Source organism: Asterias rubens, chromosome 1 (genome assembly GCF_902459465.1).
Source record: "Asterias rubens chromosome 1, eAstRub1.3, whole genome shotgun sequence".
In the NCBI taxonomy this organism is placed as follows: domain Eukaryota; kingdom Metazoa; phylum Echinodermata; class Asteroidea; order Forcipulatida; family Asteriidae; genus Asterias; species Asterias rubens.
In genome coordinates, this window is record NC_047062.1 from 27278027 (window position 1) to 27303204 (window position 25178).

The 25178-nt window shown below is 42.8% G+C and overlaps 1 protein-coding gene across 1 annotated transcript in view; it reads right to left on the bottom strand.

Moving 5' to 3' along the window:
• The window catches only part of LOC117289097 (poly(A) polymerase beta-like), a 139678-nt gene that overhangs the window by 26126 nt on the left and 88374 nt on the right, over window positions 1-25178 (bottom strand). Inside the window, exons 11-14 of the mRNA XM_033770060.1 lie at window positions 24776-24860; window positions 14680-14733; window positions 8167-8283; window positions 6814-6990 (exon numbers count right to left, since the gene is read on the bottom strand). Coding sequence (XP_033625951.1) covers window positions 6814-6990; window positions 8167-8283; window positions 14680-14733; window positions 24776-24860 — 433 coding nt within the window. The remainder of the gene's footprint in view (window positions 1-6813; window positions 6991-8166; window positions 8284-14679; window positions 14734-24775; window positions 24861-25178) is intronic.

The window sequence follows — 25178 nt, forward strand, 5'->3', positions numbered from 1 at the left end:
GTGGCGGGATAATACGATGACGGTATGAGAGGAAGTGGCGGGATAATACGATGACGGTATGAGAGGAAGTGGCGGGATAATACGATGACGGTATGAGAGGAAGTGGCGGGATAATACGATGACGGTATGAGAGGAAGTGGCGGGATAATACGATGACGGTATGAGAGGAAGTGGCGGGATAATACGATGACGGTATGAGAGGAAGTGGCGGGATAATACGATGACGGTATGAGAGGAAGTGGCGGGATAATACGATGACGGTATGAGAGGAAGTGGCGGGATAATACGATGACGGTATGAGAGGAAGTGGCGGGATAATACGATGACGGTATGAGAGGAAGTGGCGGGATAATACGATGACGGTATGAGAGGAAGTGGCGGGATAATACGATGACGGTATGAGAGGAAGTGGCGAAAAAGTCCCCTAGAATCGCACTTTGTACTTTTTACTTTTTTACGAATCAGCGGAAGTACGTCAATTGCCTCAATTGAAACAACAACGACCTATTTTGCTAATCAAAAAATGCTGACACAAAAAGCATTTTACAGTAAATTTGCAGCAAATTTGAGCATGTGATTGAGCCAATCTTACGCAGTGCCAATTCTGAGGTGATACAAGTTCTTGACTTCTCGAATCATCAGCTCTTCAGCCAACAAAACGTGCAGTCTTGACCCCATTCCAACATGGTTACTAAAGTCTACTGTCAACTCATTTCTCCCGACTATCACCCACATTGTCAGTACATCTAAACTGCTCACAAAAAGTAAGGAAACTTTTTTCAATCCAGTATATTTGTTATTATTTAATACTGTCTTTGTATATGGTATATATCAATGCAAAGCTGAACTGTTCCTCTTTAAAATGGTACCACATTTGCTACTAGCCCAACTTAATTGGCTTCCCGTCCGGAAAAGAATTCAATTTAAGGTGCACTCCTCATCTTCAAATGTCTCCATCACACAGCTCCACAATACCTTGATTGCTGTGTCCAGCTTCTTGTTTCTGGTCGGTCCGGTCTTGGATCCTGCTGTGATGGTATGCTGCTGTCAGAACACAGGTCCAAAAACACTGACGCGGACAAAGCCTTCACAACTGTCGGCCCGAAACTGTGGAACAGTATACCATCTCGCATCAGATCACTGGACACTGTTTCTTCATTCAAAAACAACTTAAAAACCCACCTGCTTCCAGTTGCCCTTTAATTGCTCTTTAATTGTATTTTTCATTGCCTGTTGTTGCTGAGCGCCATGATCTAGATGGAATGGCGCTATACAAATCTGGTTATTATTATTATTATTATTAAGTAGTTTACATACAAATTGATAACATCTCTCCTATTAGCAAGGGTACACAGCCCAATTTCATTAAGTGATTGTTCATATCCATTGTATTGAGATCCAAGTATAATTCTGCATGCTCTTTTTTCAAGTTGTTTAAAGAGTTTGCACTGTTGATGTGTAATTCAAGGTGTCCAAACTGGGTCTGCTTGCTTTTGTAGGGATGTCCATCAACCATTGGTCCCATTTCAGACTAGATTGGATAGTGAGGCCACAGAGTTTGAAGGAGTTTTGTTCTTGAATTGGCTGGTTGCACAGTATCAGTTCGCTCATTGGTGGCATCCTTTTTTGAAGCATACTCTCATTACTGCACATTTATCTGGTTTTACATACATGTAGGCGGTTGTCAATGGACCATACTTCAATGGAGCTCAGATCTTCTTGAATAATGACTCTGCTCAGGGAGTTTAATTGATTCAATAAGAGTCATATCATCCACGTACTTCCATCGTGCGCTGAAATGTCTGACGCTGCATCATTAATCATTGCAAGAAATGCAACCGGGCCCAAATATGTTCCCTGTGGAAAACCAGCAATGGTTGTTTGCCAATCAGACAATACACCGTTGTAAACATACACACTATCATGACTGTTGGTGCTCACAGAAAAAGTCCCACATCCATGGTATATAACTGATGGGCGTGTTCCTAGGGATAACAACTTGGTGATGAGTATAGTACCGTATTTTCCTGCGGATAAGACGCGTCTTATCTGACTTTTTAGACCCCAAAAACATCGGTACATCTTATCTTTCGGTGCGCCTTGTCCGCTGGCAGTTGACTTTTTTTTGATGATCACTGCGTGGAATAAAAAATACCTTTTTGTCCAGTTCAAATCAACGGTCTTTGTGTGAAGAATCCTTACTCAATAATGCGGTCAAACAAGGTTATTCAGACACTGAGACCGTATTTTCGTTCGAACAATGCCGCAATCCCCCAGACGGTCCAATTATGCCAACAATGCCGCAACGTGTTTATTCCCCATGACCGTGCTTTCATTCCAACAATGCCGCAATGCGTCTAGCTTTCGGTCCAACAGACGTCGGCGTTGTACAAACGTTTTTCTGTGTGGCCGGGTATTCGTTCCGAAAACGATTGACAGTCAATAACTTCATACAAACGTCATTCACCCAACCACTATTGTGTGGTAAACTTTGAGGGTTTTTATTGTAGAGAATAATGATCTTTCAAGTGTGCTTTAGGCTGAACTTATTTTAAAAGGATGGGGTAATAAATTGTTTTTTATTTGCCTCTTTTTAGACCTTTGTGATTGATAAGTGCTTAGGAAACTTAACTGTCATTTTTGGTAGGACAAGAGTTTTATATAAAAAATTAGAGGGTCGTAAGGGACGAAAACACATTTTATTTTATTGAATTATTTTATTGCTTCAAAACTTTGGGTAGGAACACTTGTTAAAATCATGTTTGCCCTTGTTCGACTTAAAATGACACAGAAAATAAGCCCCAAAACGCAACCGTTCCGAGGTCTGTAAATTTCATCACGCAACACAAAAGCAGATATCACACCTATAGTCGTTGTTACTTTGCGTGTGACAATAAATACAAGAAACATTGAACGCTAGAGGGCGTTTTGGAACAATGTAATAGCGTGAGATTAAGCGCCCTCTATTGGTAAAAATTACGCGAACCAACAGTTAACGCATTGAGACAAGACTCGACGTGTTTGGGCATGCTTGGGATCCGCACTGTCACGTGGGAATTTTAGCGCATTTCCAGGCGGCGCAAATGCGAGGGCGCAGCGCAGCCCGGCCCGTCGGCAAACATCGTTTAGAACGGTGCCCACGTCATGTCCCATAGAGTTATATATAACTCTATGTCATGCCCCCGATATCTGTTGTGCAATCTCGAGATTGATCAGCGCAATCAACAGATTGCTAGCTTTACGAACTCGCACGTACGTGTACATGTGCATGGATGCAGCGACCCCTCCCGGCCGGTGGATACGCTACACACACTATGTCCTTCTGTCGTTGCATTGTTATCTGTATCAGCAAGGATCCTCGTTATGGGACGTCGGATGGGCCTAGCCTGGGTTCATGTTGCAAATAAAATTAACTTTGGACAATGCGTGGACCATGGTTTCTGCCCGCTGATCGGCCGGACTTTATGTTATTAACAATAAATAGACAGCATGGCTGATTGGATAAAGGTTGGTAAACGTAGGTTCTACAGGACAACAATATTTACGTCTTTGTGTCAATGTACCAACATCAGGTGGCGCCTGGTGTTCTTTTGTGTGCGGTTAAACATGCGCCTTGTGCCGCGGTGCGCCTTGTCTGCTGAAGTTTGAATTTTTTTGGGTAATTTTAGGGTCCTGCGCCTTGTCCGCCGAGCGTCTAATTCGCAGGAAAATACGGTACACCCTGTCAAATGCTTTACTGTAGTCTGTGCAACTACTGTAGATACAGTGTTGAGAGTATCAGCATTGCGAGACGAATTATTCATGATGGTGGTTAGGTAGTGAGTGGTTGAGAAACCCTTTGTTTCCAAACTGTTGGGGGTCAAGCTGGGGAAGGATGTCTTGCAGAATCCATTTGATCGCAAAGTTCTCTGCTACTCTAGTAAAGTAGTCCGTAAGTGAGATTGGTTGAAGTTTTTCGATGGCTGATGATTTGGTTTGGGGGAATGGAATGACCACGGCTTATTTCCTTTGTAATAAGAGGCTACCAGTGCTAAAAGAGCAATTTAGAATGTCAGTTATGTACAGAACTGTACTGATCTGCCAATATATGTTACCATACATGCCATATTTGCTTCTTTTGTTCTCCTCACCATTTGCAATAGCAGGTTTGTGCGGCAACTGCTAGCTAGCTGGCCGCTATTAGTGCATACAAAAATACTATATGTATTAATGTGGGATAAAGGGGTTATTGGAGAGGGTTATCATTTTGTAGATTTGGCTTTGGTAAAGGCCTGTACAAAAGGGTATGCAATGTGTTTTGTCTTATAATACAAATTGTATCATGCAAAAAGTGTTGAGTCGGTCCCGTCTCCTGCTTGCACCCTTCTCATCCCTTTTACCAATGCCATTTTATTTTTGAAGCATCATTTTGGGGGCGTTTGTATGGCTGGGGTTGAGTTTTAAAGACACTGGACACTATTGGTAATTATCAAGGACCAGCCTTCTCGCTTGGTGTACATGTATCTCAACATATGCATAAAATAACAAACCTGTAAAAAGAAAGGTTTTTATGATAATAATCAAGAAAGGTTTTTATGATAATAATTATTTTGAGTAATTACCAATAGTGTCCACTGCCTTTAACAGAAGAGAGGCCTGATGGGTCTGTAATTTCCTGCTCACTCGAATATTCAACTTGGATGGTGCATGAGAGTCACAATCAATGCTGTTGTCAAAAGCAGGATCGCCAAGAATGGAAAGTCTTGAAATTCATCTAGGAATTAATAGAAATAGCTGCTGTTGAACTGCAAGGGGTCTGCGTGCATGCTGGAGCCTCATTAGAAGGACAAGGTGATCCCAGCGCCTGGTATGGTGCGGGTTCCCTAAAGAGAACAATGGAGGATTATTATTGCACTTTGTTTTGCAGAATTGATCCAATCTCTTGGTAAAACTCTGATGAAACATCCAATCTTGGCGGTCCGGAGCATCGAACTGTGACAGGGTTGACTGTGACTTCCCTGCCTTGAATAGAGTGGGGCCCATGGGGGTCTGTGTGTACCAGGTGCTACAGAGTGACACAGACAATCTCTCAGATCTCTACAAGCACTTTGTGTCTGCGAAACACGATGTTACAAAAGCCTGTCTGAAGCAAGTCAAGAGAAAGAAAAAGAAGGAGAGCTGCAACAACCCAAGAGTTCATGCTGCAAGGCAGAGGATGCCAGAGGCAAATCATGCCTACAATAGAGAGAGAGATTCTCAGCTCCTTTGGGATAAGTACAAGCTGGAGAAGCACGAGCTATACAGCAGCTCTGCCACTATCGAGAGAGAGGAGCTGGAGCAGAAGGGGTCGAGAACGTACATGAAGCCCAGCAGCATGCAAGAAGTTGGAAGCTGATTAAATGAAATCTCTACCAGATGTAGATCCCAAGCTGCCATGCTCAAGGCCCCAAGCGCGGAGGAGAAGGTGCTACTATGGCATGCACACTTTAAGAAGCTGCTAGGGAACTCTCCCGAAATAGTGGATGAGGACACACAAGTAGCCCAAATGTTCAGCAACCTGCCCATACTTGATAGTCCCTTCTCCTTAAAGGAGAACCAGAAGGCCAAGTCAAACATCAAGATGGGGAAAAATGTGGTGAGGACGGTGTAACACTCGAGTTACTCAAGTTCGTCCCACTGGACAACACGGTTCTGGCGCTCATTAACAATTAAGCCTATGATTCGGGAGAGCTACCTGAGGAGTGGGTTACTCTTAACATCATACCAGTACCCAAATCCTGTGACTTCTCTTCACCAGATAACTACTGGGGGATCAGTCTTTCCTCTCTTGTCATCAAGACATACAACCGTATGATTCTGAATCGCATATGCCCTGTGCTTGATCCGCTTCTGAGAAACTCGCAGAATGGTTTCCGTCCAAACAGACCCACAACTGGGTAAATCCTTGCCCTGAGGCGAATACTGGAAGGAGTCTGGGACAAGAACATGTCGTGTGTCATCACCTTCATCGACTTCAAGAAAGACTGTACACCAAGACAAGCTCATTGCGATCGTCCGAGCATATGCTGTCCCAGAGAAGGTAGACATGGCAATCACTGCAAGCTACAAAACGACGTGGGGTAAGATGGTACCACAGACCTCTTTGAAATCATGGCTGGAGTTCTGCAGGGGGACACACTAGCACCATTCTTGTTTGTGCTCGTCCTGGATTATGCTTTGAGGTGTGCTATCAATGGAAGGGAGAAAGAACTAGGAGAGTGCCAGGCACAAAAACAAAGTTTTTTACAATCTACATGTCACCGAATATCCTTACACATTGAACAGAAGTTACATTGACATGATTTCAGTTTAACATAATCTTCTTGTCCCAACCTAAAATGGTACATGTAGTTGTAGTAAATGTTGAAAAGCCTCAGTGTCAGCTCTGCAGTTAATGTGTAAAGGAGTTTGGACAAGACTCAATTGACTAATACAACAATTGACCATTTGCCTCTTCAAATGTAACAATGACAGCAATAAATTTACAGTTTCTTTGAAACGAATTACATTTTCACATGTACAGCTTATTCCCAAACACACGGTTTTGTGATTTGACTGAATGTATAGTTTATTTTGGATCTGTATCTTTTCTGACAAATTTCAAGATGCTTTGTATGCGATGTAACCCCCCCCCCACCTCTACCACCGCAAAGAAACTTATCGAAGACTGAGTTTATGATTGATTAATTATGCACACAAGTTCTTTGACAAACATCTGTTGGTTCTCTTTCTAGGAGTGGATTAACATTAATGGTACAGTTCTACAGATTATGCTATGGCCCTAAAATAACTTACCGTTTGACATGCTTGGCTTCTATTTTCATCCCATCTTTCAACATGCCAATACTAATGGCTTGCCTGTGTACAGTGTCCACAAAACTTTGAATGTCGAAGGTCAAATCAACATTGGTGGAAGAATCAATAGGTTTGAACTCCAGGCCAATAAACCAAAGAGATGCAAAGAAGTCATTCCTGCAATCCAATCATACCATTAATACATGTCACAACAGATTTATGTCATACTGTACATGTAGATATAATAAACAAACTAAATATGATTGTCTACTTTAACACACTAAAGTAAACCAATGCCTGTTTTGCCCTTGGGCAAAAGGAAAGTTAGCATCCTTTTGGTTGAAAAGGTCAAATGTCAAGGCCATGGTGCCGAGGTGCAGGAACATGGTTTGTGGATGAGTTTGCATCGCTAGATGTGACATACATGTAGGCTGAAGGGTTTCAACATCATTGTTGTTATTTCATACCAGTGTTTTTGGCAAAATGAAATGTCAACAACATTATGGTGTTTTTGTAGTGTACCAGTACTTTTTAAAATAAGTTACCTTTGTCTGTATTTTTCAATAAGTGGATTTGTGTTGTTTTTTAATAGTTAAGCAACCAGGAGCATTTAGCACGGATGGAAGCTATAAAAATGCTTACTACTATAACTATTGTGAAAGTAACAGTTTCACAACTTTGTGAAATAAAATGTTATTATGACCAGTAGGCATTCTGTAGCTACATGTACATGTACATGAACATGTAAGTGGTGCAAAACTTGGATAGATGCATCCTCAATAAGGGCCAATTTCATAGTGTTACATGTACTTCATGTAAAGCAAACTTTTTGTGATCAATAAATGTTGCTTAAACATAAGCATTTTTCACAGGAAAGCAAGAAAATTAGGCAGCCAGCTTGCACGTCCACCATGACTTTGCATTCATTTTCCTACAGTAGCACCTAAAGGTTAAATGTAGCATGCCTTTTTATATGCTTACAGTTAGCAGCACTATGTCATGGAAATAGGGCAGTAAGCACAACATCGGCCATTCAGCAGCTCTATGAAATTGGGCCCTGATAAATTTGATTGCCCATTCATGGAGCTAATTAGGCATAAAAAGTATCTCAGCAGAATCTGCTCTGCTTACCAATAAATGTATCCAGCAAAAATAATGTTTTATATGTACCGTCTTTCCTTGGTTTCCTGCTTAGTTTTGTCAAGTGTAAATTTGTATGTAAATTGATTTGCTTGAGCAGAAATTGGACCTTTAGTGCACTGCAAGCCGTTTGCTCTGAAAGCTGAACAAATGTTCCCCCTGAGAGAAAGTTGCAATTGTTCATACCATGGAGAAAATTTAGTTTGAACTTACTTTTCCTCGATTTCTTGTGGGTTGAAAGATTTGGGGTTTGCATGCGCCAGCTTGATGTATGCATTCCTTTCAAGATTACCCACCAAAATTCTTATCTTAGATTCCACTAAACCGACCCTGAAATGAAATCATATGGTTATCATTAAAAATGAAAACAAGAGCTTATGGCCATGAAGAACCTATTTTTACTTTTTCCTTAGTTTAGATACTCTAATAAAAAAGGTGTGTGTAACTTCATCATTCTAAATATATGAATAAGGAATAGATGCTTTTTTTTCTATTTACATATAATATTTAATTTATTAATACTGAAAACAAATTCGAAGGGACAAGTTGCCTTTGATCGGGCGAGTTGGTCCATGAAAAGTGATTGGGACCATTTGTTATAAAATGTTAATTTTGGTTTTTACCCATACACCGATGTGTGTTAGCACTGTATACTCAGTACTTTCCCCAGAGTCCTGTGAAAAAATATCACAGGCATGTTACTCGAACCCACGACCCATGCAATTCTAGAGCAGTGTCTTACCAACTAGACTACAGAGGTTGCCCGGTAGCTAGAGGCAGTTCGAATCCTATGTTTTGGCAGCGGGTACCGCAACGATATAAGAGATGTTAAATTTGCATCGGGGATAAAGAATGCATGTTATAAAATGCATGGTTTGAAAGATTTTTATAAAAGTACAATGAATTGACAAATATGAAGTAATGACCTTTTAAGGTTTTGGAACCAGTGATCTTTGAGTTTTATCTTTTCATATTTTAGACATGTAAGCAGCAATATTTGATTAAAGTTTTAAATTGGTTCATCATTGCAATAGGGAGTTATGATCATTTATGGTTTTAAATGTTTTAGCTCATTCAACTGGAACCAGTGATAAACTCTTTGAATTTTATCTTTTCATATTATATACATAATTAACAGCAATATTTTATTTAAGTTGCAAATCGGTACATGGTCGAAATGAGAAGTTATGACCATTTAAGGTTATCATTGCTTTAGTTCATTCAACTTGAACCAGTTATAAAATAAACTCTTTAGAGTTTTATCTTTTCATATTATCCACATGTACGCAGCAATATTTGATTTAAATTTCAAGTCAGAACATCGTTGCAATAAGAAGTTATGACCATTAAAGGTTAACATTGTTTTAACTCATTCAACTGAAACCAGTGATTAAGTCTTTGAGTTTTATCTTTTCATATGAATCTACATGTAAGAAGCAATATTTGAATTAAGCTTCAAGTACATCATTGCAATCAGGAGTTATGACCATTTAAGTTTTTCTTAATTTTGGGTAAAAACCAAAATTAATCTTCTTTATCCCCGATGCAAATTTAACATCTCTTATATCGTTGTGGTACCCGCTGCCAAAACATAGGATTCAACTGCCTCTAGCTACCGGCAACCTCGGTAGTCTAGTTGGTAAGACACTGCTCTAAAATTTCTTTTTTTAGAGTATGGTTAGACTACGTAAATTACTGAGGTTTGAGCGAGCTCACGCGCCGTAGATTTTGCATTGTGGCGTGAGGTCGGGCTGTGCCAAGTGAGACCGCGAAGTTGTCCGACTCTAGCCGCCAGCTAGAAGGTAAAAGTAAAGGGACTTGTAGCTTCTTCAGGAGATTTATTGAACATATTGGCAGCAAAATCATTACTACCAGGGCAAAGTAAAACCACACTTTCCATGCACAAACACATAACATCGTGTGAACATTCTTGTGGATGTCGCTGGAATATTCTTCAGTGATTTTGAGAGTTGAGGCTTTATTGAACAAAAAATTGCAACAGTAATCATGTCTTTTTAACGCACGTTGATATGCAGTACGCCACGTTTGTTGATGTTAAATAGCCACTGCAGGTCACGTGACGTTGTGTTGCGCAATCGCTCTATTGAAAGAACATGCAGTTGGATACTGTTTGATCCCCAAAATCAGAAAGCAAAACCCCAAATTAGTCTTGCGTTTTCCAGAAAGAGTGCCCTCTATTTTTTCAGGTGGATGGCTGGCGTGTTTAAGAAGTTTTCTAAAAAGGACATCTATAGATAGTCATGTGATGTAAGTTATGCTCCCATTGTAATACTTTTCAGAGTTGTTTATATTATATTTCGATGTATTTTTGTATTAATGGTAAATTTTTAGTGTAATTTTTATATATAACATATTTTTGGACACGCAAAACCAAAACGAATTTCACTGTACTAATATTTGTTTTTTACAAGTGACAATAGAACATTATTCTATTCTATTTGTAGAATGCTTGAGCCTGTCTGCAGTGAATTCAGCTTGTAAAAAAAAATGTAGGTACCCCGATGTAAAACATGTAAAAGAAGCAAGGACTTTTCCAGCAGATTCCTTTGAACCAATCTCATTGGAAGCAAGCTCTTTGGAAAGTTTGGTGCGCTTCTACCTAAGCTTGAGAAAATGCTCTAAATTCATGTTATTTATTCTTGAACCCAAATTGCATACATATGTAAATGATCTCCCATGGCTGCTTTTTGTACAGATATACACTTGTAGGGCCTTGTGCAGGTGGTCAATCCATCTGTGTTTCTTGTACTGGGAGCCTGAGAAACTGCCTTCAGTTCATGTTGCTGATGTTGAACAGAAGTTACATAATGTATCTCACATAACTATTACATAAAGTATTTCTTGACAGGAAGTATCTCTTTAACAGGAAGCTGTTTTGCTAATGATGACATATTTGTCAGTTGCATTTGATACGGTTTATCACCTCATTCGCCTATAGCGTCTCACCAATGACTTTGGTCTTTATAGTGCTATCCACCTATTTAGGTCATACTTACATGGAAGATCAAGCCAAGTTAGTGTCAAAAAATCTGTTTCATCTGAAACCCCACTTTAAGATAGTGGCCCACAAGGATCAGTATTTTGACCACAAGTTTCCACATATTGTTGTGTAAATGCATGTCAAAGTGTTTCCATTCTGTGTAACTTAGTAACTTGTTTAGTTTTTGTCGCGGCAAAATTACTTTGTCTTTTCAGTTCGCAAATTTTTGGTCAAGCAGCCCAGTCCTTTAGAAGTTGTAAATACAACTTAAAACAATATTGTGTCACGCGTAGTAAAAAACTGTTTATTGTTCTGAGGTCGAGGTTCATGATATTTGGTTCGGATATTGTGAATGGGCAAATTGTGAACATGGTACATGTATGTTGGAATGTAGGTGTGGCAATCGTGGGAAGGTTTTGTGGGTAGAGATATTGTGAATATGGAGTAGTATCGACGATGACTCCGACCGAGCAGGGTCACATTTAACGGGAGAGAGAAAGAGAGTAAGTGAGAGTGTTTTGACTATAACCACCCGCATGTGGGTTCAGCCCTCGCAGGTTACAGGGCAGACTCGAACGTTCTTAGAGATTCCGTGGGACAGAAAAGTCATCAGTGACCGATTTCCACCGGCGCCAACAGCCTGAAACCGTTCCTCCCTACAATGAAAATATCGTAAGTAAAATTTTGAATGTGTAAGTTTGATCAAAATTAAAACTAAGTGAAGAATGCTCCATTTCTGAATTTGATTTTTATGAAGAGTGACGCTATCGAGCAAACAAAGTTTTTTGATTAAGATGTTTAAAAAGTTTCAATTCTTGTATCTCCTCAAAAAGCACTTACATATGTACGCCCAAGTTTTACATTTAAAAAAAGTTGCATCCCCCTTACAATAGCCTAGACGTACAATCAAACCAAATATGCACCAAGAAACAACTTTTTTTTTTCAAGGACATTTTTGTGCGAGATTCAATGTTTTTGCACAGATTTACGATATTAAGCTCATTGGTCATAGTGTCCAGCAGCTGGCTATCTAGTACCACATTTTTCCTGACGATGTGCAGTTATTTTGTATGTTTTGATCTACACATGTAACTATCTTGGAGGCACAGCTTATTCTGTTCAGAGTTGTTCAGAGTTGTCAAGGGACTGCAGGCATGAATTGATCAGCAATAAACTAGTGATAAACACAACAAAATCAGACTTCTTCACCTCTTCACTTAATTTTAATAGAAGTGCATACAGGGGTTTCCGTTAACTTTTTTTTTCAAACGCCCGCCGTGTGAGTCACGCAGAATTCTCGATCACCCGCAGGCTTTTTCACTAGCCTGCATGTTATATTGATACACAAAATTTTGATACGTAAAAAGAAATTATAACAAAATTACGGCAGTGAGGTCCTTAGAATTGCGTTTTTTGGACTGCTTTATCTCAATATTTATGCCCTAAATTATCCCTTTTCCATCAAAAACCATTTTAAAGAATTTGTGGTTTCAGGATTAGTTGTTTTGAACACGTTTTCAACTCCGTTTGCCACAAAATCTTCGCCCCGCAACGCCCTTTGCCCCGTAACGCCCTCTGTTGGCAAAAATTGTCCATGTTATTAGAGTTCCTCCAAGGCTGTGCATTGTGCACAATCTGCAGGCGTATTAATGCAAAATGTGCGGCAATTCTTTACTCCGTTCGTGAACATGTACTGCGTTGAAGTCTAGCCAAGAAGATCATGAATATCCCGATCGCGCCCAAATTAAATCTAGCAAATATCTAGTCTTGTCAAACTTACTATTTTAAAAGCTTTAGTAAAAGTTTTCTTTGGGATTTTGCCACTGTACCCTCATTTATATGTGAAAAGGATTAAAGGAACATTTTATTGACTCGCCCGGCGGGCTAGTGAGAAAGGGTTTTGACTCGCCCGATGCTATTTTCACTCGCATTTGGCGACCGGGTGACCGCTAATTTCGAACCCTGGCCTACAACACCTTAAAATCTCCTGCTGTCTCTGCCCCTCGGCTTTGAAATTGATTGATTGATTGATTGATTGACTTATTGTCCGCGTTAAAAAACATAGAAACTTGACATCCACTGGCCAAAATCAACTTCCAACTTCTGTTGGAAATTCAACTGATCTTAAAAAGGCCCTCAAGACCCATCTTTTCTCTGTTAACACGTGATCTGGGTTTTCTCCTGTCTACCTCCCCCTCTCTGTTTTTCAGTGTTTAGTCGATAGGGAATGGAGTGTTGAACATTAAAATCGGTGTAAGTTATTTTGAAGTACACAAAAGTATATCTTAAAATATACATACTTATATAAGGATCTGCAATGCAAAAACATCCACTTGTGAGCAAACTCCAACAGTTGAGCCCTAACTGGGCCCAATTTCACAAAGCTGTTTACCGGTAAGGAAATTTGTATGCTTACTGTAGCAGAAAAATGTGCTTAAGCATAAACTATTTCACCATGATTTCTCAAAGTAGCAGAAAATCTCTCGATGCGCATGCACGTTCACCATGTATTTGCGAGTAGTAGAACTTTCACACAGCAACATGATCGTTAAAAGGGGCCATTCATTCCACATGGTAATACATGTACATCTACACGAAACCAGTCTTCGACCAATTACAGTGCATTAATTCTCTGAGGTATGTGTTAATTTTTGTTTTTTTTAAAGCAAAGTATACCTTTGGTGTTGGGACCTTTTGATTGTTTTAATCCAACATGCATGTAATTATAGATGTATGCAAAAAAACAAACATGGGACAATTTTACTTCCAGAGGTGGTTACATTCACGCAGGAAGAACAATCCCTTATACAGTAAAATGCTTCTCAGATTCAAATATTGGGACAAAAAACTGATATCGTTTGGCATAGCCACATTACTTTAAAGTGAAATATTCCTCAAAATGCTTAACATTATCAAAAGCTGCTGAAGGCTTCGAACAAAAGGTTTTTTATTGCTATTAATTTTAAGAGTAATTACCAAAGATAGACCTTCCCTTTTAAAGGAAAGATAAAGTAATAAACCACAAGGGAAACTGAATTGGTAAATTTTAATCAATTTGGGTTGACCAAGAAAAAATTACTTAAAGCCATTGGACACTAATGGTAACTGTCAAAGACCAGTCTTTTTACTTGGTGTATCTCAGCATATGCACAAAATAACAAACCTGTGCAAATTTGAGCTCGATTGGTCATCGAACTTGCGAGATAACAATGAAAGAAAAAACAGCCTTGTCACCTGATGTTGTGTGCGTTTAGATGGTTGATTTCAAGACCTCAAGTTCTAAATCTGAGGTCTCGAAATCAAATTCGTCGAAAATTACTTCTTTCTCGAAAACTATGGCACTTCAGGGGAGCTGTTTCTCACAAAGTTTTATACCATCAACCTCTCCCCATTAGTCTTCACCAAGAAAGGTTTTATGCGAATAATTATTTTGAGTAATTACCAATAGTGTCCACTGCCTTTAAATGGAACTTAATCTGTAACATCAGGCATAATTGCCTGGAGGTTACTGGTTCACATTCCACTTAAGTAAAGTTGTCTTTGTTCAACCTAAACAAGAGTGTAATATATAGGATTTGAGGCATTGCATGGTGAGGTATCAATATATATTTGGTTTGCGGTAACACTATGTGTGTGTTTACTTGCCAGATAGAGTTTGTTCTGAGAGAACTGTCTTGCTTTATTCTACTAGTAGAGTGTAATAGTAATATGACATCATTACTTACCATTCAAGGTGATGATCCACCGAACCTGCACTTGCTGTTAGAACGATGTAATGCCTAAAGTAACAAATTTGAAATCACAAAGAAAGGTTAGTCAAATCTGACCGCAACATCCCACTACATGTAGCTTGAAAAATTGTTGGGTTTGCGTCATGTTTAAGAATAACTTTTCTCTTCTTGTCAATGTGTGGCGTATTCCAGATTCGAAGCACGACTGCTCAAAGTGCTCGCTGCACAGGGCTGTGAAATAGACGTCGGAACGGACCACTTTCACGGCCAACAACCGCCTATACTTGGGATCTGCAGAAAACAGATGCAAACTGACCCCATCTTTTGTTGTTTTGCTGCATCCAGCAGTTTAAATACTCGCATCCAGGCTGAAAGTACAGCCTTTGTATTACCCGGTATAAAAATCATTAATGTAATCAACCCACTAAGATCAGTCTGTATTTTTAGATGTGATATTTTAGACATTCCATTTAGCAAACGGCGGGATACCAAGCATCAAGCTTGATAATTTGTAGGCAAAATTTGAAGCTGATGTTGCCAGATACTTGAAAATGCAGTAGCAAACATTTTATGACGTAGCTGCTCTCTATTGCAGTCTAAGGCCATTTAAGAGGCATTTCTGTTACCCGAAAAGAATTCATCTAAAAAGATTTAAAAGTAATACAAATATTGCAGAACAACTTGTCCCAAAAATATTGTTGGGCCCTTTGCTGTGATACTCCTCAAACAGATTCTGTTTTAAAGACTAAACAAAAAATTAAATGAAGAGGTAGTTTTATAGAAGTAAAGACTGCATTTAACAATGTTTATTTCCAATCCATCATTCATTCGATTTCAGAAATCATCGGTCATGAAGCTGATACTTTGTGTTTTTATGTTTAAACCACAAGGGAAACTGACTGGGTAAATTTGTAAATGATTTTTGGGGTTGAACAAAGAATTGACTAGAGTGGGATTCGAACCAACGACCTCCGAATTAAAGTGCCGGCGCTCTACCAACTGAGCTATCTAGCCCTATATTGGCGGTGTCCCTATTTTGTCAATATCTTTGTTCAGGGGTGCCAGTCAGAAGCCATACAACCGTTAACTGCCGTGTAGCCAGGGATCACACCCAAATTACGATACAACCTGGGAAGCGGCAGCTAGGGGATCACCTCAAGGGGATGCGACTTTTTGTTTCAGATATCATATCAATATAAACCACATGGGAAACTGACTGGGTAAATTTGTAAATGATTTTTGGGGTTGAACAAAGAATTGACTAGAGCGGGATTCGAACGTGCATGGCCGAGGGACGCTCTGGCTGTCCAGTGGGATGGGCTTCTAGCGTATACTTTCCCCCGATCTCGCTTCTCGCCCGGGTCATCACCAAACTGGAGCAGGAGGAGTGCATTATAGCCCCTTTTATTGTTTGCGTAATCCCAAGGACAGGGGATTCACTTTTATTAAACATCGGAGTAGACGGGAAATAAGGTTGAAATGGGTCTTTCAATAATGGAATTAAAGAAAAGTGGTTGGCCGGTGTTTCTCCCTCCCTTTTATTATTGTAGTCCCACAACGAGGATCCACAACAGATATTGCAACGACGGGCGGACGGACGTAGCGTGTGAGGAGTAATGTATCCTGCAGCGTGCACATTAAGCACATGTACACACATGCGAGTTCGTAAAGCTAGCAATCTGTTAATTGCGCTGTTCAATCTCGAGATTGCACAACAGATGTTGGTGGCACTGTATTGAGCGATGTTCGCCGACGGGTTGCGCTACGCCCTCGCATTTGCGCCGCCTGGAAATAAAATTCCCATTGTTACTGGACTCAACAATCAGGGCAGGTTGAACACGTTTTGCGTACGTCCATTCACCATTCTGCTGTTGCGTTGTGCGTGGTTGAGCTGAAGAAACCGCTGGCTGACACGAGTGTAGCGTGGATGTCTGATGTCAGTATATAAAGATCGTGGGATAAATAGACAGGGGACGAGTCTATTTCGCTGAGACACGAGTATAGCTTGAATGTCTGACGCCAGCATGTAGAGATCGCTAGGATAAATAGACGGGCACCAGTCTAGTCTAACCCGAGTTGCGCTGAGAGGGGGAGCTGAGGGCGGTTGATAAACGTTTTACAAAGGAAACATGGAATACAATTGTGGTGGGATTTTCAACAGGATTTTGTCATCACACAGGCAGGTTTTTGTTCTTGTTTAAGAAAAAAAAACATTAATTAGAATATTCTACAAACGATCTTTCTTTTAAAAAATTCTGTTTTTCTCTTAAATATTTATACGTCGACTTACAAGCCGCCCGGAGAATAAACCGCAGGAGTTAAAAAAAATGTCAAAATCAACATATAAACCGCGGTTTATAATCCGAAAATTACGGTACATGTAGTCTTTTAAGTTGTTTATACCACAGAAGGTGGGACTGTTCTAGTGACTCTCAAGTAATGATTCACCAGTTCATCCAGGTACACAAAATCTGAAGCTGTCTCTGTCGCACCATGCATTGCCTGACAAGTCAAATGAATGCATAGGAAAAGCCAAAGGCAGGGTTCTCCACACACGTTTTTGTCCAGGGGCCGCATCCACCCCAAACCCCCCACCACAGAAGTGTGGGCGGGCTCTACGAGGGAATACTTACCTGTAGAGCACAATATTTAATTCTTAGCGATATTACCTGCCGGTATAGGGAAATATGCAAAAATAGTATTGTGCTCTACAGGTAAGTACTCCCTCGTAGACCCTGCCCACACTTCTGTGGGGGGGGGGGGGGGAGTCTACTTCACTCACACTTACCTGTAGAGCACAATACTATTTTTGCATAGACTCGCACCGAGTACTGGTGGTGGGTATGCGAGATGTCAGGGTAACATATTGCGCCCCTGGATGCCTGACTGCGAAATCAAACCCGGCGGCGCGTACGTGCCAACGACGGGAGTGAAAACTGTTACATTATAGTAAGCCATGTTATATAATGGTATTCACATTAAAAAACACATAATCAATGATCAGAGAACAATGAGCAAAATGGGAACTCACCTATTGGTGGGAAGTTCCTGGCTGGGTCGACGCTCTGCTAGCAGCCGCTAGAACTGTCCTCTCCGCTCTGCCCTCTGTCTGGAGTACATCCCTCAAATAACAGTCTGTGAATCTATTTGGGGTCTTCCAGCAGGCTGCCTGTGTAATATCACTCAAAGATACACCTTTAAAAAATGCCCATGATGTGGAGGCCGCCCGAATTTCGTGGGCGTTAACCCTCTTCGACGTTGGCACGTTCGCGTCTGAGCGTATCGCTGCGACGAGCCATCGAGTAATCGTGTCCCGGGACGCCGGGCCATGCTGCGGCGTCGACGTAACGAACAACTGTGGGTGGTTACAAAGTGGTTCCGTTCGGCTGCCATACCACTTAAGTGCGCTGACTGGGCACCATAGCTTGTCCTTCCGGACCGACGAGTGGGACTTAATGTCCGGCACAAAGATATCTGGAGGTAAAAACGTGTCAGACAGGTTCTTGGTCAGAAAACCCGTCGCGGGTATCAGACGAACCCCACCCGGTTCCCACCGGATGTGGCCTGGCTCGGTCGTCAGGGAGTGAAGCTCACTGCGAAGCCTTGACGTAGCCACGGCTAACAAGAAAGTCAATTTAATGGATAGTTGCAACAGCGTTGCGCTAGCCATTAGTTCATAAAAAAGGTTCCATGCGGGTACCAGCCTCCGTACGGGAGGCCGGGACACAAACATCCCTTTAAGCAGCTGGCTAAGAGCATCCATCCAGGAACCCATTGTGAACGGCCGCAATTGCTGACCGGTAGTTCTGAATCGTACCTGTCTTGAGATTGTCCTCAAAAAGGTAGACCAAGAAATCTGCTACCTCCCCTACATTAGTATCAGGGGGATGTAGAGACCGCTGCCAGCACCAGCGGTAAAAATGTGGTAGCCTGCTGTCATACACCTTTCTTGTGGATGCCCGCCGGCTACATGCTGCAATTTTCCGCAGCTCGTCCTGAAAGGCCTGCTGCGCAGAGTGACTGCGTGACAGCACCTAGCATGTCAGGTGGAGATGTTGGGGGGCTGGGTGCAGGAGGCCCGAGCTGGGTTGGAACAAGATGTCTGCCCTCTGGGGAAGAACCACCGGACGGTGCACCAGTAGCCTGGTAAGGCGGGTGAACCACAGGTGGCTAGGCCAAAATGGGGCTATAATGCACTCCTCCTGCTCCAGTTTGGTGATGACCCGGGTCGAGAAGCGAGATCGGGGGAAAGTATACGCTAGAAGCCCATCCCACTGGACAGCCAGAGCGTCCCTCGGCCATGCACTCGGGTCGGGACCCCTCGAGCAGTACGTCGGGAGTTGGTGGTTGTTCCTTGAAGCAAACATATCGACGTGTGGGCGGTCGATCAGTTGGAACAACAGCTGCGCAACCTGAGGACGCAGCGTCCACTCTGTGGGGTGGATCCACCCCCTTGGATAGAGCATCCGCCGTGACGTTCTCCTCGCCCGGGAGATGAATCGCCGTAAGGGAGACCTTGTTGTGCATGCACCAGTGGAGCAGCTCTCAGGTGTGTGCGCACAACTGGGGGGACCGAGTCCCCCCCTGGTGGTTGATGTATGACACGACGGTGGTGTTGTCGGATTGAACCAACACCGCCTGGCCAACTACCACCTTCCGGAAACACTCGAGAGCGTAGGTCACTGCTAGCAGCTCGAGAACAATGATGTGGGCCGAGCCGTGCTCGGGGCCCCAACACCCGGCCACCTGGCGTTGGCCCAGGGTAGCCCCCCAGCCCGACAGAGACGCATCCGTTGTGACAGTCAATGACGGTCAGGGCTTGCAGAAAACTCGACCCCCCAAGAGGTTTGCGTCGTCGAGCCACCTCCGGAGGTGTGGGTCCAGCCACGCCGAAGTCGGCACCAAATGACTGACGGTGTTGCGACTGGGTCGGTAAAAGGAAAGCAGGTGGAGTTGTATTGGCCTCATATGAAGGCTGCAAAACTTTATGACGTCCACCATGTTGGCCGGGAGCCCCAACAGCCGGAGCCAGGCCCGAGACGGGGCCCCTGACGTTGCCAAAAAGAGGGAAACGCATTGTTTGAGGTTCCTCAAGCGTTCCCTCGAAGGGCGGGCCAGCCCGGCCCGAAGGTTGAGTGACGCCCCTAGAAAAGTCGGGCACTGGGACGGGGTCCGCTGGGATTTCTCGGTGTTTATGAGAAATCCCAGCTCGGCTACCAGACGCCACGTTAGCACGAGAGCCACTTCAGTGGAGGCCCAGGATTGACCCACGATCAACCAGTCGTCGAGGTAGGTGGGGAGTGTCCCTCATAGACCACCTTCACTAATTGGGTGAAGACCCGAGGGGAGGCGGAGAGGCCGAGCGGGAGCACTGAAAATTCGCATCGGACAGTTTGGTATTGAAACTGAAGGAATTTCCAGTGCTCTCGGCAGACGGTAAGCATCCTTCAAATCCAGACTTGCCGCCCACACCGGCGTCCAGATGGACTCTAATGTAATTTTGAGAGTAATGTAATTTTGTAAGTTTCCATCCGAAACCGCATGGGGCGAATAAACCTGTTAAGAGGGGACCAAGAAGAAAGTCGACATAAACGCCTACCATATTTCGCCCGATGGAAGAACATGAACCGCCCTTTTCTTGATGAGGGATGTTATCTCCCCTTCGAGAGAAAGGCGTTGTTTTGGGTCGGTCGGGATCGCGTCGGCCAAACCAACATTTACGACGAAGGGGTGCCAGTGAACTCGATCACATAGCCGCGATCGACTGTACTGAGCACCCATTGGTCGAGGTCACCTGAGCCCAGGACCCTGCAAAGTTGCACAGGCGGCCCCCCACAGGTCCGACAATGGGAGGCCGTGGCGAGCCTGACACGTCACTTCCGCCAGCACCCGGGGTAGCGGGGGGCTGGTGCTAGGAAGCCACGACCGGCAGCTGGGCGTTGTTGACCGGCAAACGGCTGGGGGCGTGGTACGCATCCCCGCCGAGCTGGCTGCCCGGTTCCGAAAAGCACCGCGTGCGGGCTTGAATGGTTTACGCTGAGGGATAACGAATGAAGGCTTACCCCTAGCCTGAGGTGGCTTGGCGGAGGGGCCCGCCGGCTTCTTGAGGTTAATTTTCTCAGTAGCTTTAAGCCGCTTGGCCTCCGCCTGCATTAGTTTCTCGAATTTCCCTGCAAATAAATCTCCGCCCGCCAAGGGGAGGGCCTCAAAACTCTTGCGAGCGCCCGCAGACGGGAGAAAGAAAAAGGGCGTCGAGTGCGTTGCACCGATGAGCACGCGTCGCCAATGTCGTCACTCGTGTAAACTGGTCTAGCACTATCCTCAGCCCATGGTCAAGGCAGTGAAAGGCTGCCCGCAACATGTTCGCGGGAACATCACTGTCCTCTTCGCACCCCATGGCCAAGTATTCGGTCAAGAGCAGCAAAAATGATGTTGACCGCATACCAAATCTAGAAGCGACATCGACTTTCTTCAAAGTCTCTTCAAACTTATCTCGTACTTTGGGAAAGCCCTTTTGGATGCTGTGGCCCCGGCATCGGCGACTAATTTATCTTTCACAGAGTCATGTAGCACTGGCGTGGCAAAGAAATCCTTGAAGTCCGCCTGAGGAAGCTGGTAGTACTCACTCTCACGAGATGAATACGGACGTCATTTGGAATCCCGGCCCGGGGTGCCCCAACACCCATCGGGTTGCCAGGGGGCCCGAGAGGCCAGAACCCATTGAGCCATGACGGGTAGCCACAATGGGCTGCCCGGTACTCTGGGTTTGGTTGGTGGCAAGCATTAGACCCGGTACAACGTCTTGCTTACCAACTCGACCATTCTTAGGCTTAAGTTCCGTCTTGGGGGCTCGGGGAACCCGCCCCTTGGACACAGCCTTGCGTTTGCCAGCCCCACTATCTTTGGGCGATGCCGGGGACCGAGTACTTGGCCCCCCGACATCACCAGTGGGACTGCCAGCACCCCCAGCCGACAGTGGCTGTGGGTGCTGGGCGGTAGACTAGGACGGCAATGTAGTGTCGCCGACACAGCCTACCGAGGACTCGGATTGTCCCTTGGGGGTGTAATTTCCCTCAGTTACGACAGACTTTGTCCTCCCAAACAACACTAACTACGACAGTTCCACGAACCTTACTGGTCGTAGGATATTATAAGAAAGCTTCTCAAAGCAAAAATGGGGGCGTTTTTAAATCTTGCTAGTTTTTAAAAACCACGTCTCACCCTCCTGCCGCTAAGAGAAAAGAGGAAGATCACGTGGTACCCCGCCTGCACTTTGGGGTGGCCAATAGAGGGCCATTTAATTCTTAGCGATATTACCTGCCGGTATAGGGAAATATGCAAAAATAGTATTGTGCTCTACAGGTAATTATGTGTGAAGCAGACTATCAAAATAGCAAATGCGCCCGTTCAAAAATGTAGCGCCGGGGCAAAAAAACTCAACAACAAACACAAACCACCATTTCCATGCGCCTTAAACACGCGAGTAGATCGATCTTTTTGTATAAATAGTATGCAGCGACTGGTACCCAGAAGTCAGCTATTTCAAAACGGCATTTCATGTGCATTATCTCTGTGTTGCAGGGCATCCTGACTACATGTTTAGCCGATGAACCTTGTAGCCAAGACTTAATAATTGAGGTATATGTGTAAATGCGCGTCGCCTAAAATGTGCACTTCACTGAATACGCATAGAGACATTGAACACCAAAATGGCGCATCCAAGATTAGTCTGATGATGACGTCAGGCGAATTGGGTCAATTAGGAGACCGATCAGAGATTGAACAATACCTGGACACAAATCTGAAACTCGCATTCCAGGGTAGAGTATCAGGCAGTCGTGCACAAAGTGGATTTTTAGTTCGGGATCAGTGGTTTTGTTCGTGCTGAAATGGTTTGCACAAAAGTGTTTGCACAATCAGTCGATCTTGCAGGAATAATTTGCGCAATATGCCGGTCGTGCATGAATTATTTGCGCAATTTGACAACAGTGCAGGAATTGTTTGCTCTATTTGACAACAGTGTAGGAATAAATTGCGCAATTTGAAGATCAAGCAGAATTGGTTTATCGCCTGGAATTTATTTTAACCCTGTGGAGAACCCTGAAAGGGGTGAGAAAGAATTTGTCTTAACTAACAGAATGAAATGGAAACAACTGACACAGAGATGCAACCAGGTGTTGAAAAAGAAATCTGAAAAAGTTTGTGGTGACGTTTTTTAAACCACCCCAACCTCGCAGCCAGAAATACATGTAGGGACAAACCTGGACTGATTTGTTACGGTCGCTGGAGGTGAACATACGGAATCTGTATATTTTACTAGTTTGGGGGTCAAACAAACTTTGGGTCGCACAACAAAAAGTTTCACTAGCCCATTTGTAACATTAATGCAAAAAAAATTTTTTTTTTACGATCTTACCCGCTATTTTTTCCCCTAATAACACTTTTTTTTCGTCAACAGCCATTTTCATGGGTTTATGATTTGAAGATCGGTTGTATAAAAAACTTATTTTTCAATAAAAAATGTTCGGTCAGCAATGACACTTGTAAATAGCGCGGAGGTAGAAATACATGTACAGATATTATGTAGGCTGGTAGGGTCCTACCTAAATACTTCCTTGCCGTTAGCTCGTCAACTCGCTTGGTGCCGTCAACTCGCTGTCAACTCCTATAATTTGTTTTTAAAATCCACAAAAGAGGCATAGAACTGTAATGTATTAGCTTAAGGCGAAGTTTCATAAGTTTTAGGTAACATTTCGGTGTAAAAATTTAGGTTTTTTTTTTTTCATGAAAAAAATTATCTCTCAGCAGAGCAGTCGGCCGCCATCTTGCATTTTCACAGGCTTGTACAACACGACAACTGAGGGCGCCTTTCTGCATTTGGAATAGTCTTGACCTAAGTCGTCAATGATCGGTACTGCATGGTGTATTATGTACTGTGCTACGCTTAAATTGATCGTTGCCGTCTTGGGTCAAGACTAAAACTTATCCATGCCTGCCATATCTGCGTGGTTGAGAGTTGGCGGCGAATTGACTGACACATACAAGTTGATGGCGAGTTGACGGCAATTAGTAAGACCGGGTGCATGCGTTGTGATTCGCGCGCGATCGCTGACGATACCAGACGGGATTGTGTTAGTTTCTCCATGGTTTTAACGTTGATTTTTCGAGTTTTTTAAATTTAAAAATAACGAATTTGGAAGGTAAAAATAAGAAAAGTCGGTTTTCTGATTTAAATCGGAAAAGTTGCATCTCTGCTGACAGCAGGCCACCTGCATGAGTGAAGTCAAAGGGGAAGGTGACAAAGCTTCCAAGACCAAGTGTCATGGGCCAAGCAGCGGGAGCTGCAGGTGGAAGATGCTGAAGATGCCTGATGTGTGAAACAGGGTTTTGAGCTAAATGAAACAACGCTTATGTTAGGGTAAGGGAGTTTGTTCAAATGGAAAAATTGGAGGTCTACAAACAGGTCTTCTTCCTATGAACACTAGAGAAAAATAAGACAATACGACTAACTGGGGTGGCATGGGCAGGCTCTGGACGGAGCTTTTTGTTGTTTTTTTGGAGTGGAAGCTTAGGGCTTAGAGAAATATATGCATACATGTAAGTAGGTTTATCAGGTAAGGGAGTCAGAAAGGTTTAGAACTAATCAATGTCAATTAATTAAGATCCCACTGTACTAACTAGTCTTTTCGGGTTGGTATATGCATTTTCCTACAAGATTCAGATCCCTCATGAACAAGCCCCCGTCCAAGCTAGAGTTTGAGCAGGACAAGTGCTTGCTGATACTAGGGTCAAAGGCAAGCCCTGGCTGACCATCTGAATCAGGCACAATTTGGTTAACCATCTTAGGCAAATTGCAGATTCGCCTAGACAGTTAACCCAAATTAAAAATAAAACATTTGTTTACCTAAAAGTGTCACACTTACTGGGAGAAAATGAATTTTGAATTATCACGCAATAGTACATGTACTATTTTAAAAGATGTACAATGAAAACTACATAACAGAGGGAGAGACAGATTAACAAATTTGAAATGTTCAATATTCAAATCGCATAAATACAAGTTTCATTTATACATGTATGTCCATCTTACTTGTACTTTTGGAAGAAGTTTGTAGCCTCGAAAAGCTTGTCCCATGTTGCTTTGCCATGTATAATCTGTTGGGTCACTGAAAGACCTAGACAAAAAGAAATTACAAGGATTTAAAGTTTATCAGGAAATAAAAAATACAGTAAATTCAAAACTAATGTATCACTTCAATATCTTGTTGTCCTTTGATGTGGAGGGTGGTCAAGGCCATAGCGAGATATATCCAAGTAACCTTGAAGAAATGTCACAATTCAGCACAAACAAGTAAAACATTTAGTTTGTGTAGTCAATCAGTCCATTTAAAGAAGAAAAATAATTTCAGTTAGACTTAAGTTTAAAGCTTGCCAAAAAGAATCACAGGAACCAAATGAATGTTTATGAACACATTAATAAAATAAACTTTTGA